Source organism: Lycorma delicatula, chromosome 13 (assembly GCF_047948215.1).
Source record: "Lycorma delicatula isolate Av1 chromosome 13, ASM4794821v1, whole genome shotgun sequence".
NCBI lineage: Eukaryota > Metazoa > Arthropoda > Insecta > Hemiptera > Fulgoridae > Lycorma > Lycorma delicatula.
The window spans coordinates 52,825,635-52,852,175 of NC_134467.1; the positions used below are offsets into that span (position 1 = coordinate 52,825,635).

Genomic DNA, 26,541 nt, shown 5'->3' on the forward strand with positions numbered 1-26,541 from the left:
TTGACACCAGCAGTTGTTTATTCACAATCAATTAGTAATAATTGTAACAAAATAATACTGTTTTTGCTATAATAAATTACAGTAATCTTTGTTTTTATTTTGTGAAAAAATATTCTTAAAATTTAGCTATTTATACATTATAAAAAATTCCATTAATCGGTAACAAAATTTCTCTACGCCAATATATCACTGAAAAACTAGTGTTATCCAACAAACTGTCATAGAAAACTCACTTGATCAAATTTTACATTTTATTTTCTCTAAAACTAAGTAATTTACAGATCTCTTATCCTTTTAAATGGTGGTTTTGAATTGTAGCATCTGACTCTTGCTGGCTTTCGCTCTTTCATCAACATTTGTTCTGCCCGGTGGAGGTTCCATCATTGCTATCTTTATCCATCCCTGTTACAAGCCTTCTTCGTCTCCTTGTAGTTAACAGTCTTCACCGCATCTGTTAACTTCAACCTTCTTCCTCACCTCACACTGTCTTCTACTGACCCTTACAGTGTGGTTGTCAAGATTCCAATCCTATTCATTCAACGTCCTAACAAGTGTACTTCCCACATAAGTACTCTTCCTTCTTTAATCCTGTTCACTACTTTCTTGTTCTCCAATTTCTCCATATCCACACTTCAAAAGCCTTAATCTGTCCCCCTTCCTCTTCTTCACTATTCACGCTTCACTTCCATATAAGACAGTCCATACACATCGTTTGGCTAACCTCTTCCTTATGTGCAAACTTTTATTACATATTAATTTCCTCTTTTCAGTGAAGGCTTTCTTTGCTCTCGTTATCCTTCCTTTTATTTCCATTGTGGTTTTACAGCCCTCATCACCAAAGTCCTCAAATATCTGTAATGTTTTACTTTTTCTGTTTTTCCTTCACTTATCCTTACCATTACACACTCTTTGTTCTTTGCTTCCATTACCTTTTTCTAGATTTATCTTTCATTCTTCCCTCCAGGGCTGTTGGCAATCTTTGAAGCACATCGAGTGCCAACAGTTACAATTACGTATCAGCAAACCTTTACGAATCTTATCTTTTATCCTTCTATAGTTTTCCCTCTTTTCTTTCTTTTAATACAATTTGTATCTTATGTAAATGTGTAAAAGGCAGAATCCTTGTCTAACATTTCAATCTAGACCCTTCCAGTCGGTTATACTTTATTACTTTATAATAACTTTACTTCTTTTTTAGTCTTATTTCTAAAAGTAATTAAAGTATTTTTTAATACTTTAACCTTCAGTAAAACGCCATGTAAAAGTGAAGTACAAGAACCAAATCCAACCACAGCGTGATGATAATAACAGCCAACAGGACTTTTCTGGTAAAATCGACAAACTTCCGATAACAGGATAAATTATTTTATTTATATATCTTTACACGGATGGATAAAGTGAAGAAAGAAAAAGCGATGGGCAGGATTAAAGAAGAAAGGATACTTATGCAGGAAGTAAAACGATTAAAATGTGCAGTTAGATGAAGTGGAATATTGACAACTGGATCTTACACAATAATGGATCGGCTGTAAGGGGTCTGCCGATTAAGCATTTCACTACCAGCCACCAAGGTCACATGATATCACTGTCTGAGATTTTTCTCTTGTGGGGATTTGTAAAAGGCTCCATTTATGTGACCCTCTCTTCCAACAACTGCGGACAAACTGCAAAACTATATAACAAGAGCGCAGGAACAGCAGAAACGATCATTTGTGAATGAAACTAACTACTGTAGATGTATCTCATATATCAGGCGGGTCCATATTAGCATTTGTGAAAACCGCAAGAAAAGTTTCATATTCAAATATGTATTTTATAAATTCACTTTAAGTTCATTTGTTAAAAAAATAAAGCCTTCTGAAATCGGATGAATCTTTTCGATACGTGCTCTATTTTATATCCTTTTAATACTGTTTTTCACTCGGTTAGAATCAATAATATGGCATACTGGTCACAAAGTAACAAATCAGTAAAAAAAAAAATCTTTTTAATTATTATTTTTACTCAAAATTCAGTGAAGTGCAAACCTTTTCCGTACGAGTTTAACTAGTTATTAATATCTTTATGGATCCTATTAATGTGCCGCATAAAATTACTTTTCCGAAGAAATGTTTTCTTACAATCATTACAGTCATACTTTTGCTTTTTCGTGTGCGTATTAAGGTGTAACTTTAAATTAGAAGTACGATCAAAAGATTTTTGACAAAAATTACAAACATATTTTTTCTCTTTGGTATGGATATTAAGGTGTTTAATCAAATCAGAATTACTGTGAAATGACTTCAGACAAATGTTACAAATATACTTTTTCTCTTTAGTATGAATATTAAGGTGCACCTTTAAATTTGAATTACGACTAAATGATTTTTGACAGAAATCACAAACAAAGAGTTTCTCTTTGGTATGGGTATTAAGGTGTTCTTTTAAGTGAGAATTACGACTGAAAGTTTTTTGACAAACATTACAAACATATTCTTTCTCTTTAGTATGAGTATTAAGATGAATTTTTAAATTAATGCTTTGGCTGTAAGATTTTTGACAAAAATTACAAATATACTGTTTCTCTTTGATGTGAATATTACGATGTCTCTTTAAAAGAGACAGATAATTAAATGAAAGTTGACAATAATTGCAAGCATATTTTCTTTCACAATTATTAACATCAACATTTCTCATCGAACAACTTTCACTACTACTATCTTTACCAAAATTTTCTAACGTTCTATCGCTAATGAATTTACTATTCACGCTTTCCCTTTCTTCAGGACGGTCAGAACAGTTTTTTCCATCTTCATTATGAGTACGCTTCATTAAAGGTTTCTTATTTATATCGCAGTTGTTTACAATGCATTCCTCAGTAACCTGAAAAATAAAACCATCGAGTAACTCAACAAGCCGATTTTACATCGCATTAAAAATTACTACACAAAATACTGAGTTCATGCTGAATCCATGTACGAGCTCAAAATTTATGTTAAGTTTAATTTTTTTTAATTGTAATTCATAAAAAATGAAAATTTTAAAAAGGATTTATTTTTATCTATTAAGACTAAATACTGCTGTGAAACAATGTCTGCTATAAATTAGGACAACAGGATAACTCTTGGGCCGCTCATAAACATTTAATCCTTGTGTAACTTTATTAAACATCTAGCCAAGCGAAAAGCCATGACATAAATATCTTTTGCTCTTCATATGGTACGAAGTGAGCCTAAGGACTGCTGACAGACTTGTCTTATTGTATCGCAAAAATCAAAGGCATCACAAGTAAATTCAAGAAATCTGTTGCTCAATAAAAACGCTCAGATTGAACAGCTTGACTATGAAAAATGATTTATCAATGAAACATGAAAAACAGTAAAATTTTCTTATTTAATAACCGATATCTGAAAAAAGGTTTCCCGATTATTAGAAAACGAGACAAAATAAATTTACGCACAAAACTTTTCTTAAAATTTATTAAGTACAATTGTAAAAGTATCAAATCAGATCAACAATTTTGTATTTTTTTAAACAAACATCATTATAAATAAACACATGTAAATTTTTCATATATAAAAACTAAGCAACTAAAAACCAAACCAAACCGGCTAAAACTGCAGTTATTTGAGTTCACCTTTAACACTGCTGCTATTGATTATATATGTTACTACATTCATTTGTTGTTCATACTTATTTAGCGCATTACAGTTTCATTCTTTGCAGCTCTGTTCTTCTAAATTGCCTAATGGAATCGAGGAATGGTTGCTACAGCAGAAGCTGTAGCAACTGTAGCATCCCATAAAAGAGTAGTGTGGAAATTTTGTTTAAAAAATGTTGTACATCAGGGTCAGTTTTAAACACAAAACAAAGTAGGTGACCTTCCATTAAGAGTAGAGGGCATAACTGATATTCAAAGAAGAATTTCTGCCGCTCCAAAAAAATCTATATAAAAGTTCACAATAAATTAGAGTAAAATAAACATCTTGGTGTAAGATTCGTGAATCTTGCGTCATAAAAAATTATGAATCTTACAAATTAAATATGAAACCATACCGCATAATGATTGCGCATCTAAATATGAAATCGTACTTTGTAACAACTGTACATCGACTTAAGAGAACAGACAAACCATAATGTTTGGTCATAATGTTTGGTCTGTTGGTCTTAATGTTTGGTCATTAATGTGATTGGTCTTCTTAAAAACTTTATCGATGGACAAAAATTCTCACTGAATGTTTGAGCGCCCACTTTATAATGAGAAAATTAGCATATGGTATGCTGTTTCTGGTAATTATGTGTAGAGAGGCCAATATTTATCGACTGGACTGTCAATACGCAAGAGCAATGTATAATTTTTGAAGAATTCTACATTTGGTTAATAGATCGTGAAAAAGAGCTTCTTCCAAGGCAGAACAATGTGCCATACATCAAACGATTCAGCAGCACTCATTCATGTGGCTTTTAGAGAAAAATAAATTGTCAGCAAAGGGCAGAGGCCTCCGCATTCTTCATTTGTTTAGTTTTAATTTTTTTTTTTGGGGGCTACTATGAATAGAACCGCTTATGCAGGATGCTCACTTTGTACATCTTTTGTAAAAACATGGTAAATATGTAAACTTTTGCTAATATAAATACAGAATTTAATTTAAGTTTCAATTTTTTAATTTCAATCGTAAAATGTTACATATTACAACCGTGTTTAGTCCACAGTGGTTCAATTTTAAATCGCTCACCTGGTGTAACAGAAATGAATATTTTATTAATACAAGGTCGATTAAATCGGTTAATTTTGCCAGAGACAAAATAAACATAATTTATTTTTAATGGAAATCACTGTAACGGTACGTAATGTAACAAGAGACAAGTTATATTTAAAACAAATAGTTTACTGACATAACTAGGTGGTTCAATCTGTTCTGTTTTCATAATTTGTAAATAATGGTCATTATCCGCTTCAATATTTTCATTAGTTTCCTGTTTAAAATTAATCCTTGACAAGTCTTCATCTTCCAGCAAATAGTCGTCATCCTATAACAGTAATCACAATACAAAACCTACTAATAACAAACAAATAAATTCTTCTTTTTAAATATGGTATTCGTGAATATAAAGTAGTTAAAAGATATAAAAAGCTTTTTAAATGAACTATAATATATTCTATATTCACATATAAGTTATACGAATAAATAAACGCAAATCAGACATGCTTGGGGGACTTGTAACGCGTTAACAAAATAAAATACAATTCTAAATAAACACGATTTAAATAATGTATTTTTTTTTTTGTCTTCAGTCATTTGACTGGTTTGATGCAGCTCTCCAAGATTCCCTATCTAGTGCTAGTCGTTTCATTTCAGTATACCCTCTACATCCTACATCCCTAACAATTTGTTTTTGCATATTCCAAACGTGGCCTGCCTACACAATTTTTCCCTTCTACCTGTTCTTCCAATATTAAAGCGACTATTCCAGGATGCCTTAGTATGTGGCCTATAAGTCTGTCTCTTCTTTTAACTATATTTTTCCAAACGCTTCTTTCTTCATCTATTTGCCGCAATACCTCTTCATTTGTCACTTTATCCACCCATCTGATTTTTAACATTCTCCTATAGCACCACATTTCAAAAGCTTCTAATCTTTTCTTCTCAGATACTCCGATCGTCCAAGTTTCACTAACATATAAAGCGACACTCCAAACATACACTTTCAAAAATCTTTTCCTGACATTTAAATTAATTTTTGATGTAAACAAATTATATTTCTTACTGAAAGCTCGTTTTGCTTGTGCTATTCGGCATTTTATATCGCTCCTGCTTCGTCCATCTTTAGTAATTCTACTTCCCAAATAACAAAATTCTTCTACCTCCATAATCTTTTCTCCTCCTATTTTCCAATTCATCGGTCCATCTTTGTTATTTCATTCCTTTTGTTTTGTTCTTGTTTATTTTCACGCGATAGTTCTTGCGTAGGACTTCATCTATGCCATTCATTGTTTCTTCTAAATCCTTTTTACTCTCGAATAGAATTACTATATCATCAGGAAATCGTAGCATCTTTATCTTTTCACCTTGTACTGTTACTCCGAATCTAAATTGTTCTTTAACATCATTAACTGCTAGTTCCATGTAAAGATTAAAAAGTAACGGGGATAGGGAACATCCTTGTCGGACTCCCTTTCTTATTACGGCTTCTTTCTTATGTTCTTCAATTATTACTGTTGCTGTTTGGTTCCTGTACATGTTAGCAATTGTTCTTCTATCTCTGTATTTGAACCCTAATTTTTTTAAAATGCTGAACATTTTATTCCAGTCTACGTTATCGAATGCCTTTTCTAGGTCTATAAACGCCAAGTATGTTGATTTGTTTTTCTTTAATCTTCCTTCTACTATTAATCTGAGGCCTAAAATTGCTTCCCTTGTCCCTATACTTTTCCTGAAACCAAATTGGTCTTCTCCTAACACTTCCTCCACTCTCCTCTCAATTCTTCTGTATAGAATTCTAGTTAAGATTTTTGATGCATGACTAGTTAAACTAATTGTTCTATATTCTTCACATTTATCTGCCCCTGCTTTCTTTGGTATCATTACTATAACACTTTTTTTGAAGTCTGACGGAAATTCCTCTTTTTCATAAATATTACACACCAGTTTGTATAATCTATCAATCGCTTCCTCACCTGCACTGCACAGTAATTCTACAGGTATTCCGTCTATTCCAGGAGTCTTTCTGCCATTTAAATCTTTTAATGCTCTCTTAAATTCAGATCTCAGTATTGTTTCTCCCATTTCATCCTCCTGAACTTCCTCTTCTTCCTCTATAACACCATTTTCTAATTCATTTCCTCCGTATAACTCATCAATATATTCCACCCATCTATCGACTTTACCTTTCGTATTATATATCAATGTACCATCTTTGTTTAACACATTATTAGATTTTAATTTATGTACCCCAAAATTTTCCTTAACTTTCCTGTATGCTCCGTCTGTTTTACCAATGTTCATTTCTCTTTCCACTTCTGAACACTTTTCTTTAATCCACTCTTCTTTCGCCAGTTTGCACTTCCTGTTTATAGGATTTCTTAATTGCCGATAGTTCCTTTTACTTTCTTCATCACTAGCATTCTTATATTTTCTACGTTCATCCATCAGCTGCAATATATCGTCTGAAACCCAAGGTTTTCTACCAGTTCTCTTTATTCCGCCTAAGTTTGCTTCTGCTGATTTAAGAATTTGCTGTTTAACATTCTCCCATTCTTTTTCTACATTTTCTACCTTATCTTTTTTAGTCAGACCTCTTGCGATGTCCTCCTCAAAAATCTTCTTTACCTCCTCTTCCTCAAGCTTCTTTAAATTCCACCGATTCATCTGACACCTTTTCTTCAGGTTTTTAAACCCCAATCTACATTTCATTATCATCAAATTATGGTCGCTATCAATGTCTGCTCCAGGGTAAGTTTTGCAGTCAACGAGTTGATTTCTAAATCTTTGCTTAACCATGATATAATCTATCTGATACCTTGCAGTATCGCCTGGCTTTTTCCAAGTGTATATTCTTCTATTATGATTTTTAAATTGGGTGTTGGCAATTACTAAATTATACTTCGTGCAAAACTCTATAAGTCGGTCCCCTCTTTCATTCCTTTTGCCTAACCCGTATTCACCCACTATATTTCCTTCCTTGCCTTTTCCAATGCTTGTATTCCAATCTCCAACTATTATTAAATTTTCATCTCCTTTTACGTGTTTAATTGCTTCATCAATCTCTTCGTATACACACTACCTCATCATCATCATGGGCGCTTGAAGGCATATAAACGTTAACAATCGTTATCGGTTTAGGTTTTGATTTTATCCTTATTACAATGATTCTATCGCTATGCGTTTTGAAATACTCCACTCTCCTCCCTATCTTCCTATTCATCACGAAACCTACTCCTGCCTGCCCATTATTTGACGCTGAGTTAATTACTCTAAAATCACCTGACCAAAAGTCGCCTTCCTCTTCCCACCGAATCTCACTAATTCAAAAAAATAATGTATTAATTAAATAATGTATTAACCGATAATAATTGTATTATCATGTTTTTAAACTTAACACAAAGAAAAACACCTTCAACACTCGGAACACACGCATCACATCTACTGGTACGATAATCAATACACCTGATATAATCTTCCAAGAAGGTTCATAACATTCATTTTAAGTTAACGTGTACTGTAATCGATTAAAACTGTTAAATATGAAAAAAAAAGAGGAAGCTAATATCGCTGTGCAGCTCAATAAAACTAGAAATTAACTTTGTACATCTTAAAACTTGTTGACCTTACATGTCCTTATACATATCACACAAATTCACAAAGATGTATGAATATAAATTCTATCATAAAGCTTACCATCCATCAATATATTTGCACTGGATTTGTAAACATCATTTTCCTGTTACCGTTAAGAAAACAGTTAATAGAAAAAGTTTTTTATTGTTACAAGTATAACACACATCAGAGGAAGTTTTCGAAGTGTCATTTATCTGTTATTAGGTATTCATGGTAACATTTACCCTTGAATTTTCAATAAAGTTTTGTTAGAAACTGAAGAATTCACAAAATTAACCTAATTTTTTAAATCAACTCGAGTGGTTTAGGTCATTTGGATTTAAAGAAAGTAAATTGTTTGATGACTCCTGAGAATGAAAAATCACAAGACGACATCTTATTAATGAAATGGCTGTTCAGTTGTTCCTCGGCTTCCTATTCATTCAGGAAAAGTATAATGATGGTCTTTACATGAAGCATTTTTTGTTTTTTGAAGGTGAAAAATGCTTGCGTGTTATCATCACCCGCAATAAAAATATAAGAGAAAAAACACAACTAAAATAACACTAAAAACTAAAAAATTAACAAAGAAAAACTTACAACTAATATCAAAGCTAAAATATCATATTATAACAAAAAGAAAACTAAAACTGGATTATAACTAAAATAATAAAAATAGAAACTAAAACTTATAACAAGGATAAAATATCACAAAAAAATTTACAGCAAAAATCACAGTAGAACAATAACAATAAGATAAATCTATTTAAAAAGAAACAAAAATGAAAACAAATAAAATTTAACAAAGTCCAAGAGGGTGTAAGGCCTCCTTCTCAGATAACAGAACAAAAAAGGAACAAAAATTCTAACAATTAAAAGAAAAAACGACTACATTAAAAACTCTTTCCAGTAAAAAATGTAAACACAAACACATTAAATTTTACGCACAATACTAATGCGTCGTAAAAATAGAAACATCTGGTCTAAAACTTCCTTATCATTGTCCAGAATTTGATGAATGTTTCTCGGCAATTTAAATTTATGACACAATGCCACATAACATATGCAATCCAAAAAGATGTGGCGCATTGTTAAGCAGCAGTCACATCTCTAATGGTGTGTTTTCTCTTGACATCAGGCACCCATGAGTAGCTCTCGTATGTCCTATCCACAATCGGCAGAGGACCACTTCCTCTCGATGAATTTTTCTGCAAGAGGAGTCCCATGACAACACAGTATCTTTAATGTCCCAGAGTTTAATTGTTGACTATAGCAGTACAGTCACCTTGCCACTTCGCTCGAATAGTGTGTTTTATAAACACACAATAGTTGTTTTAATAAAGTCATATGTAGTAACAAGAGCGGTGAAGAACGACTACATGCGTCTTTAGTAGCGGAATCTGCATGTACATTACCTGGAATTCCCACATGGCTAGGGAACCAGCAGAAACTCACTCGTATGTTGTGATGGTTCAACTCAACGACTGCATTATAGGTTTTGGTGACAATAGCATGTCTAGAATATAAATCTTCTAAAGCTTTGTGTAAAGTGTTTGGAATGAACTGTCTTGATGTGCTACAACTATGGCTCTATCTTTGACTGCAATATGAACCGCAGAACTTTATTTGGCAACAAAATAGTGCGCCTCCTTGCTGGTATAACGCTGTAGGTGATTGGTTGAATGAAATTCTCCCCGATCGTTGGATCAGTCACCAGAGACCAGAAGGCAGGGCTTAATTGCTGTGGCCTCCACGTTTGCCTAGTCTGACAATGTGCAATTTTTTTTTGTGAGGGTTTATAAAGAATCAAGTGTATGTGCCACTGTTACTGGCTGACCTACCTGACTTGAAACACAGGATTGGAGCAGTAATCTCATCAATTACTCCAGACTTGCTGATTAAAGTACGGGATGAACTCTCCTATCGGCAGGATGTGTGCCATGTAACAAAGCGTGTTCGCTTGAACACTTATAGAAAAAACTGTTTATGTTGCTCTTTCATTTCACGCATAATTTATCGATATTAACAAAGACTTAATTACATAACTTTAAAACACCGATATTCATTTTGAAATGCACAGTACATTAAATTCCTTCTCCATATTTAAATATGGATTTTCATCATACTAATACACATAATTATGATAATTTATTAAGCTATTTAATTTCAAATGTGCCTCAAAAAAAAAAATAAAATATTATTAATCTGGAAAGTAAATGCGCTTTATTAGGATTAATATGAATTTCTCACAAAATTCCAACCTTCTATCAAAATTATCTTCACAAAGCGATGTGGATAACAATTAAATGTCATTCCTTTAGAAACTTTCATAACACATTCTCGACTTTTCTAGCGTAAAAAAATTCTTTCTGGCCAATATTTCAGGCTCTTTTTGCTGAAAAAAGGTAAAAATAAAAAACTTTTTTCATTTTCAAAAGCGTAACTAGTTTTAGGCTTACCTGATCGTGGAGGAGGAAAGAATCTTTAATACTTTACAGTATTTTCAAATTTTATTTTCAGTTTATACAAACATTAATGAGTCCATGATGGAATATCAGGAAATCTCTCACAGAATTTTTCATGAATGGCAGCAGTATCCTTATTATTTTTTCACAGATTATGAATAAAAATTTGTTTACTATTCACTGTTAAATCAAATCTTACATTAATTTTCTGATACAAAATCTAAATCTGCATTTAGAAGAAATTGATTTTTAGTGCCTTATGTATTTTAGAATAAATTAGCAGACATGAATACACAAAACTGCACCACATTGTAAATCTTCTCTAGTCGACTTACTCTACAGCTGACAGGGCAGCTGTGAAGGTCTCCTTGTAAACATTAAATTTTTTATATGTACATCAGTTTTCTTCTACTATAGTCTTTTACTAACCACAATGTGGTTTATCAGTAAAAAGAAAAAGGTTGAAAAAATTAATTATTCGCAGAAGTTAATTTTGAAAAAGTGATTTGTATAATTCAACATAAAAAAAAATTTTTTTCCTTAGAATTCCATTATTCAAGGCCCTCCAGGCAGCAGGCTTTATCCTCCCAACAATCACTCAGAAGATTATAGCTTTTTTACCCAAAGTAGGAACAGCACATATCACCAATAATGGTTTCATGAGGTTTAACTATATACGACAATAAAAACTTTTTTTTACCTAAAATTTAAGAAAAGAAGTACACATGAGAACAAGAACAAGATTTTAAATGGAACAACCTCACCCACCCGCGTAACTGTATGCGACTGTTTTTATCCATACTGGTAATTAAGTATTGGATTGACAAAAAAATAACTATAAACTAACTATAAAAATAACTATATAGTACCTACAACTGGTAAACTTAATAAAAATACAGCAAAGGAAACAAATTTTTCAATAAGTTGAAAACAATAACTATGATGTTTTCTTTAATTAGGCGACCTCTGTTTAATGATGATTAATTTTCATTATTAATCGATAACACTGCCATAATTAGAACGGTTAAGAATATGACAGTATACAAAAAAAATCTTTAGAAATTTGATTGATTAAGAAAAATGTATTACATTACACAAAATTATAACTCTTCTGCAGTAAGATAAGAGCTTTTATCAAAATTCAACTTTTTTTTCTGCATAAAATTCACAAGCATTAAATGTACCTATGTGGTAATCCAATGCTACAACATTTATCCAAAGCTAAGTACAATGAGCATTTTACCATCAATGTTAACAAATCCAGAGATGATGTTCATCTTGACAAAAGACATGCAGACATGATCCTTGACAAAATTCTGTATAAAGAAAATAAAATTCAATAACTCCAATGGCTAAGCTGTTCGGGGCAACAGATCCACCAATTAGGAAATTAGTAATTCAAAAATTCATAATTATGTGGCCTTGCATGGCACAATATTGTTGAAAGACAATGTTAGGTGGAAAATGTGGCTGAGGATAAACAAAATTTTCATAAATACAAAGGTAAATTTTGCTGGTCAGTTTTTTCATGAAAGAAAAATGACCACATCGCTTTGTCACTTGTCACACAACACCACAGTTTAGTTTTCAAACAGTTTCTAATACATTCAGCTTGAAATGCTGATTTTTTGAGCTCCAGATTCTGAAGTTTTATTTATTTACCTATCCTAATAAATGAAAGGTACCCTCACTGGAAAAAGCAATCTTATTAAGATAATCCATCTTCTAAACAATTAAGCATGGCGGTAGTAAAATTCTTATGAATAATCTACCTTTCTTGTTGTGCAACTGCCTGTACTAACTGAAGTCTGCGAGGACGCAGTTTTAAACATTTCCTAAAAACATGTTCACAATCAAAAGTTTTATTCAAGTGCTGCTTTTATCGACTGCAAATAAATGCCTGTTAGGTTTGTTTGACATATTCCTCTAATACGCTTGGCCTTCCATAACCTTTCTTGTGTTCATCACTTTCCACAGTCTTAAACTCTTTGTACTGTTCATGAGTATGGTTTTGATGATAATCTGTTGCACAGCGTTCAAAACCACTATATCCAATTTCATTTCTATGAACTGCTGTTGAGTAGTTATGTAACTTGTTGAGCATATTTCACCTTCTCTTGAGCGTTCAAGGTTATTACTGAGTGAAATAACACTGACTTTTATTTTGGCTACAAGTCAGCATCAAGTGTTACTTCCACACAACCAAGAATGACATCTGTGTAATTTGTTTAATACTGCTCTTAGATGTTACAAATGGGTTTTATTTGAGATATTATTTAATTGTTATTGATATTTATAGTTGTAATATTTTATGGACACCTGCATAGTAAAGATTGTGAAATTGAAATATTAATCTATTCCACATCCTCCATACTTCACAGACACAGCACCCCTGCTATTTTCAATTACTTCTACATGTAAAGAGGGCTATTAAGGATATTCAGTTCACCAGGGATGATAAACTGAAGAACAAAGTGAGGTCGTCAATCAAGGAAAGACGCTAGCAATTCTTCATTGATGGAATGAGAAAACTGGTTCATAGGAGAAACATGTATCTGTAAATGGTGACTATATGTAAAAATAAATATTAAGATTTTGTAGTAAATAAAATGTACTTTTATGCCATATTTGTTTCAATTGAGCGATTGTGCATTAAATTTCAGCCACCCTTGTATTAGGTCTCAAATAAAAATAAAACTCTTACAATAAACCTGATAATTTACCGCTTCATTTTTAATTTCCAAATCTTCTGTTTTGATTACATTAATTCCTACAGTTGAAAGAGCATCTATTGAAATGTCATTGCTATCAACACCTAGAGGATTTTTTTACTTGAAATAAATATATTTTCAAAAAACAAAAAACCAGAAATTTTAAACATTATGTTTCTTATAAGGATATTATTGTCCTTAAAAAGTTGAATTATCTCATATTCTTGATAGATAGAAGCTCTTTTTATTTTCAATGTTACACTGTTACATTTGAGGCAAATTTTACTTTGAAAATGAAAACAATAAAAACTGCATAAATACATTTTCCTGATTAATAATAATAAAATAATATTCAGAACTATTTATCTTTAAAACACATAGAAAATCAGTTACCAGATGCGGAAGTAAATTCTCATCACAAACATTTACAAAAATAGCCTTTCAATACTCACAAGTAGATTTTTAACAATAACACACTCACACTTTTATATGACTTACATTAGAGATAATTCATATTAAAAAGATCCAGCTAATCTACAGCTCTATATTACTAAAAAAAATTGATACATTCAACATCACAATATCATTCAAAATCACAAATACTTCACAAACAAAGGGTTAGAGAAAAAGTATTTTTGTATTTCAATGTAAAAGTATAACAAGGTTTTTTATATTTCAAATTAAATTTATTAAACTAAATATGTGCCATTTTGATTGATCACATTAATAAACAAGTTTTGTTTATTAAGAGATATTCTGTCAGTACAAGACTTATGAAAAAAATGTACGGCAGTTGTCATTTTTTACTTAGACACTTAAACACTTCATCGTTAATAGGCACTCACCGAACCACTATATGATAATCTCCACGATATTGTAGGAGATATTATAGGTTAGGCTCTGGAAATTTTATTAATTTAATTAAAACGATCAAATGTTTCAATTAAATAACTACTACTTATAACTCATTAATATATGAACTAGAATCGATCGATTTAAAATTAAAAGACTATGTAAATATCTAAATTTAACTAAAATCAACAGCTCAAAAATATAACAGCTAGTATAAAGGCAGACTGCCATCTTGTGGAAAAAAAAATAAATTTTCAAAGAACTATATCAGGAATGGCAAATAAGTGGCATGCATGCCAAGCTTGGCACGAGAAAAGTTTTTGATGGCATATATACCATCAAATAATGATCAAGATAACATCAAATGATGTGGATTGAGAATATCTCTTTTAATGTTCAATAATTTACATCATCTGAGTCAAGCAATATTGTTAAAAACATCTGTAAATTGCTTGGATGAAATATTCCTCTTTTTCTTTATTTTAAAGAACTTGATGACCCAGAACCAACTAAATTAATTTTTTTCTGAGATATAACATTACACTTACACATCATCAAATAAAAAAAATTGCTCGACGTGGGATGACAATTGAAGTTATGTTCAAAATAAAATTAGATATTTTTATTGATATCGAATCTGGTAAGTATGGATATTTTCCGATGCTGAAAATATTTTTTGATAAATTGCAAATTTAAAAAAAAATAATTAGAATTTCACCTATGAATTTACAAATATTCTTTCTTTTCATTATGCAGTACTTTTCACAATTTTAAAAGGATTGAAAAATTATTAATTACCCTAATTTATTTGATATGGAGGATTTTGGTAACTCCTTATCCTTAGCTGCTTGTAATTAAACAATTTAGGAATGCAAATTATCACAATTAGCAATCTAATCCAACAATTTATGAAAATTCAGAAGCATACTGAAGATATGGAAGATCATAGATTATCACAGAATGAAGAATTAAAATATTATACTGAAAACACAATATTAGAATCATGGAATACCATGTTGGATACTTTTTCTTCTACAGAAAAAAATTAGTAATCCCTTTGTTAACAATTTTTTTTCCATTTACTCTTAAGAAAGTCTTTTTCCACATTAAATCAGTGATTTAAAAAACAAGGAACCGATCGGCAGCTTGTATTTCTCTTAAATCAACAAATAAGTTCTACATAAATAAAAAGTTAAATCAATATTTTTTTCTTTCTATACTATTATTAATTATTATTTGTATTATTAATTTTTGTATTCTTATTTTATATTTCTTCATATCCATTAAATATTATTACAACTTTTCTTAAGATATATTCACTGTATTTATTTATATTTGTTACATTTTATTATATGCATATAATCTGGGAAAAAGATCACAATAAATTTGAAGATATTTTGACAAGAATCCTATTTACAATACCTGAACTAGGTTATTTTTGCAATGTCAGCAAACAGCCGCATTCCATTCTGGTGAATAATTACAACGAGTGCTCTATACGCTCTAGACTCCATAAGTAATTATAGATTACATTATTTGAGAATGGTTTCCCTCCTATTAATCAAATTAGTTAAATTTAATTTTACTTGCCCGATACCTAAATTATAATTTGTAATTATTACATGTTAGTACTAAAATGAAAATAAATAGCAAACATCCTGATAGACATAAAAAAAACTTACATGCTCTGATATTACACGATCAGGTGTAACATGTGGTAAAAATAAACATTCGGTTTCATAGGTTTTATCCTCTTCTTTTTCTAATTTTATACTAACAGATGAAAGATTATCGATGACAAGGGTATTGCAGGCAGGTTTTTCCATTACCTATTAAAAATAACACACGCTAAGTATATTTAAAAATACTAACGCTTAAAAAAAGCTAATCGCAAAACATAACGATGAATAGAATACTAATTAAAATTTACAATAACATTTACATAATTAACATATCGTATTAAATATTCTAAAAAATTAAAAATAAAAATACAAAGTGTAAATGGCAAAGAAAAAATTTTTTTTGTTTCAAAATTATAATCTCATCCACGTTACTTTAGGTAATGAAAACTCCTTCAATTATCTAAAACTTTAAAAATCTATTCCCTATATAAAAAAGTGAATATTTTACTTAGAAGTACTTTATTACTTGAGCATTCATGTATTTCTCTACTCTTAGAAAACAGATATAATAATATTGACAGTGGAAGCTTAAGGAATTATAGAGGCTACATCACTGATTTGCTTCTAGATATGGTTGCAAAATAAAGATATTTTTAAAAAATTCTCATTACTTACAAAACTAAAATAAGCTTTCAAAATTAATTAGATTACAAAAAATGGCTATTTTACTTTCACAAACAGAAAACACAAGTACTATCTGATGATACTCATTTTGTACTGCAGAAATATGTGCACATCAAAAATTAAATTCACTGACAGTTTAATATACCAGATGTAATTGGCGTTTTTTATGTCACCATCATCACCTAATGTTCTGTGTAGCACCAGGTCCCTTACTCTGATGCTGTCTCCATCTATCCCTGTCATAAGCCTTCTCTTTCATTCCCTAGTATTTTCCACTCTTCACATCTATTAACTTCTTCATCTAATCATTCTTCTTCATTGCTTCCTTTCTCCTTCTACTGATCCTTCCAATGCAGTTGTCATGATTCTGCTTCCTCTAACCATATGTCCTAATTGTTTTCTTTTCTTTTGTATACTTCCTGGGTAAGTGTTCTTTCATCTTTAATCCTCTTCATTATTTGCTCATTCCTCACTTTATCTGTCCATCTTATGTTTTCCACACCCATACCTCAAAATACTCAATCTAGTGCCTTTTCCTCTTCCTTATTATTCACGCTTTACTACAAGTCATTCCATACGTAGTATTTGACTAACATCATCCTGAACACTGACTTTTACTATATAGTAATTTCCTCTTACTGAAGGCTTACTTTGCCATTGCTATCAATGCTTTTATTTCCATTGCAATCTTCCAATCTGGTCGCCACAGTCCCCAAAATAAGTGTAATTTTTTTTTACTTTTTCTATTCTTCCTTCGCTTGTTCTTACTGCTAAATCCTCTTTGTCGTTCACTTCTGTTACTTTACTTTTTCTTATATTTATCATTCAATACTTCCTCCAGTGCCGTTAACAATCTTTGAAGCACGTGTGTGCCATCAGCTAGAATGATAATATCATTAGCAAACTTTATGAATATTATCTTTTCACCCTCTTATACATTCCTTCTTCTAATATATTTTTTCAATGTAAAAGTAGAACAGTGTCAGTAAGAGGATGCATCCTTGCCTGACTCCTCAACCTAAACACACCGGATTAGTCATTCATACTTTCTTACTTCCTTTCATTGTTGTGGTTTGTTGAGACAAACCACAAAATATAAAATGTAACATAAACTCCACGTTATATTTTATGTTTTCAGTGTTTTCTTACACTATCTCCGGATGTAGTTGTGGGGACCCACATTAGCATTCTGCATCAGTCTTTTCATACATCTGGGCAGTAATTCTTCGGCAAAAAGCCTAAAATATGTAGGTATTATATAACTAAATATGAATGTATTTATTTGTATGTTTACATTGTATGATTGCCAAGCACTTCATTATGTGAAAGTGCTCTGTCATAGAAACATCAACTGCTTACAACTGTGTGTTTCGGTTTTATAGCAGTTGAAACTCGGCCATTACAGACTGTTTCATCGAGTCAATGTCTTTTCCTACATCAGCATGAACAGAACCATCCGTATAATAGCTAGTCAAATTTTTATAATTTCAGACTGCCGTCTACATTTTCTTTTAATGTTCTTGTTTTGCTGCAAAATGTTTGAACCAGATTAAACAAGGCAGTCCTTAAAAATTTTCCAATATATATATTTCCCTTTAATTTCAATCTTTCAAAAAAGTGCAAAATCGTAAATTTTACAGCTGAAAACATGAAAAATTCTTATGGGCTTTTTATAAACATCTAACCACAAATACAGAAAATTTTGAAGTAGAAAATAAAAATAAAACAATTAAAAAAAAAAGTTCATTTTTCTACATTTAGGTTCACTTCCTTAAATACAAAAGAGAAGACACTAACTTACAAACTTCAACGGCTTTATTTTTAAGATCACCCGCTTTCATATTTTTATCCTTGATCCCTTTTTCCCATTATCAGCTACGCAGGAAAATAAATAAAAAATCCACGGAAGCTGAATTGAGAACCTTCTGCTTTTTTTAAGTTTGTTAAAAGTATATAATATACGCTGTAGCATATTTTATGGTAAGCAGGGTTTTTTTATCTTAACTAAACTTTTTATGTTAATAGATATCGTAAAATTAATCTTAATGTCTATCGCATAATCATAAATTTTACTGATGTGAATTCTATTACTTTAATAATAATGATACATAACAGGCCTTTAACAGGTTAAACGCAGACAGACATTCTTAAGTAATTACCAGATATTTAATTTAAAATAAATTTTTTATAATGTTTTTTTTTTAAAGTGAATATCGATAATTAATTAAAAACATGGCAATTGTAACAATTATTATTTTTTTATTTATCATCACTGGATTTACCAAAGTAAGTGACTCAAAATAATTTCAATATAATTAATTTTTTTAAACGACCTGAATCGAATATTTTCCTGATTAACCTACAGGAGTATTACTCCTAATGTATATTAACAATTCTAGATTGGTTGATACTAATCACAGGTTTTACAAATTAATTGATATTTAAACTAAAATAATAAAAAGGTTATGCAAACTGATATTTGAGTTTCAAAAAAAATTTTCAAAAGTTGGTGCCTTATCACTGCAGCCAAATATCTCCTCTGTCCATCAAAGTTCTCTTCGTATAAGACACACATGCATTTTAAGCCGTGGAACAAATTAGCAGTTGGCCGTCCAGCGGGTTTCTTTCTTTAAGTTTTTGCTTCATTAATGGATTAGTTATTCCATCTGTATTTATTCCCATAATCTCTGTTGACAGGGTAATTTTGTATACGAGTATAGCAATACCAACAACAATAATTTCACTCGTTTATAGGCGATATTAAATCTACAGCACACAGGGATTTCTTTAACGCAGCCCTATTGTTTATCCTTGTTTAAACAAGGATAATAAAAAATTTGTACTTACAGACATGTTCAAACAGCAACAGAAATTTTTGAAATCCCATCCACATTGAATTCATTTTGACAGCATGAAGTTTGATTAATAAGTAAATAATTACAATAGAGAATTTGACTTTAGACAACCAGGATGCCTTCCATGAACGATCAATTCGGTCGGAGAAAACTGAAGTTGATATGCTGAATCCTCAGAAGAAATATCAATGCCATTTCTGACATCAATCGCTTCAGAATTACCGATCCATCGCTACTACTGTTAGATGCAACGGAACAGTCAGGAAACTAGATGATATAATTTTGGACGATTTTTTTTGGAGGGGGAAATAAATAATTTCTTTGAATTTACTGCTACTATATCTCCAGACTTTTCTCCTCATGACTTCTACTTATGAAGGATTTTTGAAAGAAAATTTTTATTACAATAAACCCTTATAAACCTGTTGAACAATGAAATAAGTTTCAAAACCGCACTTAAGCATTTCACAGGTAGTACTAAACAAGGTTTAAACCGGCATAAGAAAGTGCAGTCAAGCATACACTGTGAACACTTTTAAGATTTGTTTTAACACTAAATGTAATATTTCCAAAATTTATTTATAAAAAGAATATTATTAATTTTTAAAAATATAGAATACAAATAAATAATCCCTTGATAATATTAATGCCTAGACTCTGTGTAGGTCCCCCAACTATTATTATTTGATAAATAAGTTTCTATTATCTTCTTTTATTTGTTTTGTAGGGAGCATAGAACAAGCATGTTAACTTATTAAGCAGTTTCTATGATGATGTCATTGAATCAGCCGCTTTTGTAGATAAAACTATAATAATAAAAGAATTTTTCAGTTCGTACCGATACTTAATAATTATTACTCCACCTCGTAATGGTAAAAGCACAAATATGGACATGATTAAAAGATTTTGCAAAATACCAGTGGACATAAGAACAGGAAAAGTGAAAAATATCGATGCTAATGAAAATTATAGATTTTTTTCACAAAACAATTTAGTTATATACAGAAATAAAGAATTTTTTTATAAACATTTTGGAAAATATCCTGCGATTAATATAGATTTTAAAGATCTCTCAATCACAGATTTTGAAGATTTTCTAGTCAGCTTTAGAACCATTATTTCTGCAGTGTTTTTCGATCATGAATACTTATTCAATTTTAACAATTTAACTTCATCCGATATGGAAATATTTAATAGTTATTTTAATAAAATGATAGATGGAAACGCATCTCAACCAGATTTACTAGATAGCATACAGTTTTTATCAAAGGTTTTATGTTCAAATTTTAACAGAAGAATAATAATATTTATAGATGATTTCCACGCGATTATACAAAAAGTCATCTATTATTCTTTTACAGAGGAAGTAGATAGAATAATAATGTTTATTAAAAAATTTATTACAAATATATTACAAGCAAATCGTGTTGAAAAAGCACTTATAAATGCTAGCGTTACTCTGGTGTTTTAACAAAAAATTCAAATAGAATTAAAAATATACCGTTTTTGAAAAACTCAAAATTTTTCAAATTCATGATTTTACCGAGAAGGAGGTTCAAATGTTATTAAAAAAGTTTAAAATCTCCAAAAAATTTGATGATGTAAGGAATCTGTATGAAGGATACAGCGTAGAAAACAGTTCGACTAAAATATATAATGTATTTTCAATAATAAAATATTTAGCGCATAAGAAGTTAGAAAATTATTGGATTAAATCTAATCCCATAAAAAATATAGAAACTATATTTTTAAAAAAAGAAATAAGAAGAAAAATTTATGAAATATTAAATTATAATTTTACTGTAATAACGTTTATAGAAAAAATAGATATCAGACATGTACTTAAAATAAAAGAGATTATAGAATGCACCGGGAGTAGGTTAAGCGTGAAGGATGTAAATTTATTTATTCAGTTTATGGCAGATTTTGGCTACTTTAATATGATTTCTACAAAATTGAATAACAAGTTTAATATAAGTATTCCTAATAAAGAAATCAAACGGGCATATCATTGGTTTCAATCTTAACTGAGAAGTTACACTAAACCTGCAGTCACAGAATTGGTGAAACATACTAGTCTTATAATAATATTAACATTTTTAAAAAAATTTAACAATTACTACCTAGTTTTTCTAAAAAAAAAAAATAAATAAATAAATAAAAATTGCCATATTATTTGCTGTTGTTACTGTAATTATTAAGTTATTTAGCAAGCAATGCTACTGAGAACAAGTTATTTAGCCTATTATTAATTTAAAAGCAAGTGATGGGTTTCTGGATAAGACGATCACCTGAATTTTCTGATAGCCTGACATTTTCTAGATCATTTTTAGTGAGTCATCATCAGTTGGCCTTCTACCTGGTGGCGAGTCCTTTATACTGTCACAGTCTCTATTTATTTCTGTCTCCTTCATCCCACTGCAGTTTCCAATCTTCACCTCATGAAGTGAATTACAGTTTCAGAAGTGCAGCGATCCCTGGTCTGTTCCTGGATACAAAGATGACTGGGAAGAAGCATGTTTAAAAGATGTTTCAGAAAATAAGGAATAGACTAAATATACTTAAAAGATTGGCTGGGAAGCAGCAGGAGTGTTCTTTATCAATGTTAAACTTAAACATACAAGGTTTATATTACAACTTCTCTTGCTGTGTGGATGTGATGTCAGGAAAGTTGAGATGGAACGTGTGCAGAACCAGGCCATGTGACATTACTGGAGCTGTTAAAATAACACTGATCCTGCCATTGCAAGCTGCGACAAACAATCCACCACTGGCAATGTTAATAGAACGATTAGCGATTCTTCAGTACAAGAAATAAACTAGATTGCCTTTTGACAACTGCTGGCATAGATATGTAACACACAAATATAATTTAAAAACACAAAAAGGGTTTTATACATCAAGTCAAGGAGATAATGCAGGAGTTTGTTCCTCCTTGCAGCATATAAAATCTCAAACTTCCAGAATGCCCATGACATAGATTTAACACTGAAACTAGCCTGGACTTGGGTGAGCTGCTAAGGAAATCAGACACTGATGGGATACTATTGAAGACCATCATGTATTAGTTTATACAGGTTCACTACCCTCAGCCAGAATGGTCCCACCATATTTATAACAATGGCTCTTTGATGGAGGACGTAAGATGCATTGGTATTTATCGTCCTCTTTTCAGTTTTTATTTATTTATAGAATGACATCAAACTCATTTCAGTAGAAAGCTTCCTTTTTCCTGTTTAGCCTCCGGTAACTACCGTTTAGATAATACTTCAGAGGATGTATGAGGATGATATGTACGAGTGTGAATGAAGTGTAGCCTTGTACATTCTCAGTTCGACCATACCTGAGATGTGTGGTTAATTGAAACCCAACCACCAAAGAACACCGGTATCCACGATCTAATATTCAAGTAAGCTGGAGGCAATTAACATCACTTTAAAACAGCTGTTTTATTGTTTTGTGATTCTAAATCTGCCCTCCAAGAGATCTCATTGTTTCGTTTCCCAATAATGTCAAGAACATCTGAAATTAGGCAGTCTTTCGGTAGATTAGGTGAAGTTAATGTTTCAGTTACCTTTCAACGAATACAATCTCACATCGAAGGAAATGAGAAGGCTGACTTATCGGCAAAGCACGGAACCCAAATAATGATGACCAAAAGATGTAGCTTGTCTTACCGCTCCATTAAAAATGTTATAAACCAAAACTTTAAATGAAAGTTCCTGAATTATCTAACAACTCAATGGAAAGTAAACAGTATATAGCTCTAATTAATGGTGAGGATATAATTCCCTACAACACTCAAAGGAAATATATGGCAATCATCAGGATGACTATAGGTCACAAACGCCACGTAGTTGTGATACTTTTCAGGATGAAAATCCTCACATCTCCTGTGTGTTATATCTCTAGAAGTGAAGATTTTGTTTTGAAGTGGGGACATTTAATGTATGTAAAGAGCTGATTTATTATAGAAACATGTCTGATGGAACATTGTACTGGAAGGCAAAAAATCTAAAGACATTGCACCATCAGTAGATTGAGCTTGAATAAATAAATAAATAAGTTCATCCTTCTTATTCCTTTCCTACTGACCCTTCTGATGCAGTTGCCAAGATTCCACTTTCTCTAACCACATATCCTAACCGGTTTCCTTTCCTTTTGTATACTTCCCGCATAAGTGCTTTCTTCCTTAATCCTGTACATTATTTTCTAATTCCTAACTTCATCCATCCATTATCCTTTCTCCACCATTCTCCAGATCCACATCTCAAAAGCCTCAATCCAGTACCTCTCCCTCGTCATCCATATAAAAAGAAACTCCACACATAACATTCGGTTAACCTTTTCCTGAACTTAAAGTCTCCTAGCAAGTACTTGGAAATTGTAGCTTGAAATTCTGGAAATTGAAGAGTATAAATAAGGTACACCAAAAGTCAAGGATATATTCAATTACCTAATTCCCATAGATCCAATGATTTTGCTGGGTTCAATATATATACCGCTCAAAAAAAGAAGAATAATATCAATCGATGTAGAGTTTAAAATTATTTAATAGAATGTAATATAATTGGCAGGTCCAGTTCCTATACCTATTCTGTAAGCTGAAAATATATGAAATGCTACAAAAGAATTAATGGGATCAGCAGCTGTAAGGGGAAGAAAAATAAGTTGTTTAAAGTTCAATGGTGAGGTGGTGTTTTTAGCAGATGAAGCACAGGATACACAACAGATGATTTCAACTTCAGAAGACATTATAACCAAACATTAAATGAAAATGAACAGAAAACAGAAATAATGTGGTTAAGACGATAAGCCAAAAATATTTATATAAAGGTAAGTATTGAACAAGTAAAATGATACAGGTTCATCTATATTCTGAAAACAAAAGATTGAAAGTGAGAGTGAAATAACACAGCAGTAATAAATGTGGAAGTATTTAATAAAAAAAAGGGTAGTAAGTAATTATTTTTTTATTTACAGAAATATCTATCTTATTAAATAACATGGAGGTGCGACTTGAAGAAGTGTCTGCATTTAAAATGCAGGAATGGAGGAACTTTGAGAAGATTAAATGAACAAATAAAGTAAAAATACTTACTTACTTACAAGCCAACACCCACTCTTGGCTGTTGAGCCATTTTGTGATGTGCTGACCAGAATCTTCAAACCCAAAATGAATGAATAACTTAATATTCTCATTTACTTTCACCTCAAGTTTGATAATTTTTTCTTTTTATCCCTCTGTAAAAAATGACACAAATAACCATCCATGCTTTATATAACTTAATTATTATAAACATTAGGGGGGAATCAATTCAATAAGGCACAAATCACAATTTCAACCCGATAAGTTTGAAATTGTGTTTTTTACAACACACAGAAACAGGTTTGTTAGGTTGTTTGATGTGAATTTCCAATACATAAACCGAGCTGAGCTTTAGATTCCAAAACTTTTTAAACTCCCCAATCTTTAAATGTAACTATTTATGCTGGGTGGCATAAAGTGATTACATATAAATATCTAGGATGAATTTATTACTAAAACATGAAACATTATTAGATTTATATTAAGTATTATAATTTCACTGTCGTACTTGTGGTGTAAAAACATATCACCTCACCACTTCTGAGAATAACATTTCTTGTAATCCAGAAATAAATACGATGTATTTGAAAAAATAAAGTTTGTTAACAAGAGATTCACGAAAACGAACAATAGTAATTAATAACTTATTTAACTTTCGATTTCTTTTATTCATTTATCTAAAATATACCGCAAACTTACTTACGTCAGATTAACTTGTAAATAAATTGATAACTCATAACAGGAAAATTACAAATACTGTGCGATAACCTCAATCAGAACGCTTCCACTAAACATCCCAGCTGAAACAATCATGCCAACTCAGCAGTCACACTTTAATATAGACATATACACTTTAATATTTTTCAAAACCATAATAATAATCATTGATAGAAGAATATCTTAATACATCTCGTACTCTAAACTTTTAAAAAGGTTAACAATTTATAAAAATACAACGTAAACCACTTAAAACCGAACAGTTACAGACTAAATATAATTACACATGTAACATTTAAAAGTTAAAACGTAAATAAGATTTGGTATTTAAATTAGCAAACGCGTTCATGTTTTATATTTTTACAAAACATGTTTGAAGTGAGCTCTGTGCAGGGATGCACTTACGTGCTCGAGTGATCATATTGAGAGTTACCCGATGCTAAACGTTGTTATCAATGCAGTCGATTTCTTTTGAACGTTCGCCTTTAGTTCATCGATGCTGTGAGGATTCGATACGTAAACTCGATCTTTCAAATTGCCGCGAAAGAAAAATTCGCAACACGACAGTAGTTTTGGAGAATGCAGAGAACATCGTTCTCAGTTCGATCGTCTGTAAAAGGTTCACGAACGCGTGCTAATGAATAGTTTGACGTGCGACAGGTTGCTCCGTCTTGTCGGAAGAAGCCGTACTCTTTTTCACAACCGGTAAACCGAGCGGAGAATTCTTCGAAAACTGTACGTTTTACTTCTGCATTGACAGTCCGATGAAAAAATATTGGCCCGTTCTTTGATTACCAGAAACAGTTACGCCAATTACCTTACGCCAATTTTCTCATCGTGAAGTGGAAGCTCAAAAATCCAGGAAGAAGTCATTCGATACTGGATGTTGTGCGAATAAACTGAAACACAGCGTCGGATTTATTTGTCTATCGATATTGTTTTTAAGAAGCTTGTTGAAATAATTAAAAAGTTTTGTTTGTCTGTTCTCGTAATTTATTATTCAGTCGTTACAGAATAGGGTTTCAAATTTAAATCGTGAAGAATCTTACGGCAAGATGCGTATTTTGAATCGCTTTGTTGCGATAAGTTAGGTGTAGTAATTTCGGACCGACAGAAATTCTACTTTAAATGTCGGCCAAGGGCTCTGGATTCATAACGGAAGATTGCCTATTTCGTTTTGTGCAGGGGTGCACTCGTAAATTTTCTAGTACCGATTAGATTTCTAGATTTTATATTATAGCAGACCATA

General features: G+C 31.2%; 1 protein-coding gene across 7 annotated transcripts; it reads right to left on the reverse strand.

Annotated features, from left to right (window-relative positions):
• LOC142333616 (uncharacterized) lies at positions 1-25,677 on the reverse strand. Of its 7 annotated transcripts, none has more exons than XM_075380947.1 (6): positions 25,279-25,675; positions 24,588-24,730; positions 21,778-21,974; positions 16,008-16,154; positions 4,876-5,010; positions 1-2,862 (listed from the first exon to the last, which is right to left on the reverse strand). In XM_075380947.1, exons 3-6 carry the CDS (start codon positions 21,799-21,801, stop codon positions 2,047-2,049), a joined length of 1,122 nt encoding a protein of 373 aa, XP_075237062.1. In that variant the 5' UTR covers positions 21,802-21,974; positions 24,588-24,730; positions 25,279-25,675; the 3' UTR covers positions 1-2,046. The 7 variants fall into 7 exon arrangements, with proteins under 7 accessions (XP_075237062.1, XP_075237061.1, XP_075237064.1 ...); XM_075380946.1 differs by having other exon boundaries at positions 21,778-21,990; XM_075380949.1 differs by lacking the exon at positions 21,778-21,974 and having other exon boundaries at positions 25,279-25,677.
• Positions 25,678-26,541: the final 864 nt, after the last annotated feature.

Excerpts from the sequence above, each read along its gene's own strand:
- LOC142333616 (XM_075380943.1), bottom strand. The coding sequence starts at position 25,248 with ATGAATAAAAGAAATCGAAAGTTAAATAAGTTATTAATTACTATTGTT. Across the intron at positions 16,155-25,110 it reads AAATGTTATTCTCAGAAGTG|GTAATGGAAAAACCTGCCTG; the intron begins GTGAGGTGATAT and ends TATTTTTAATAG. Across the intron at positions 2,863-4,875 it reads AGATTGAACCACCTAGTTAT|GTTACTGAGGAATGCATTGT; the intron begins GTCAGTAAACTA and ends TTTATTTTTCAG.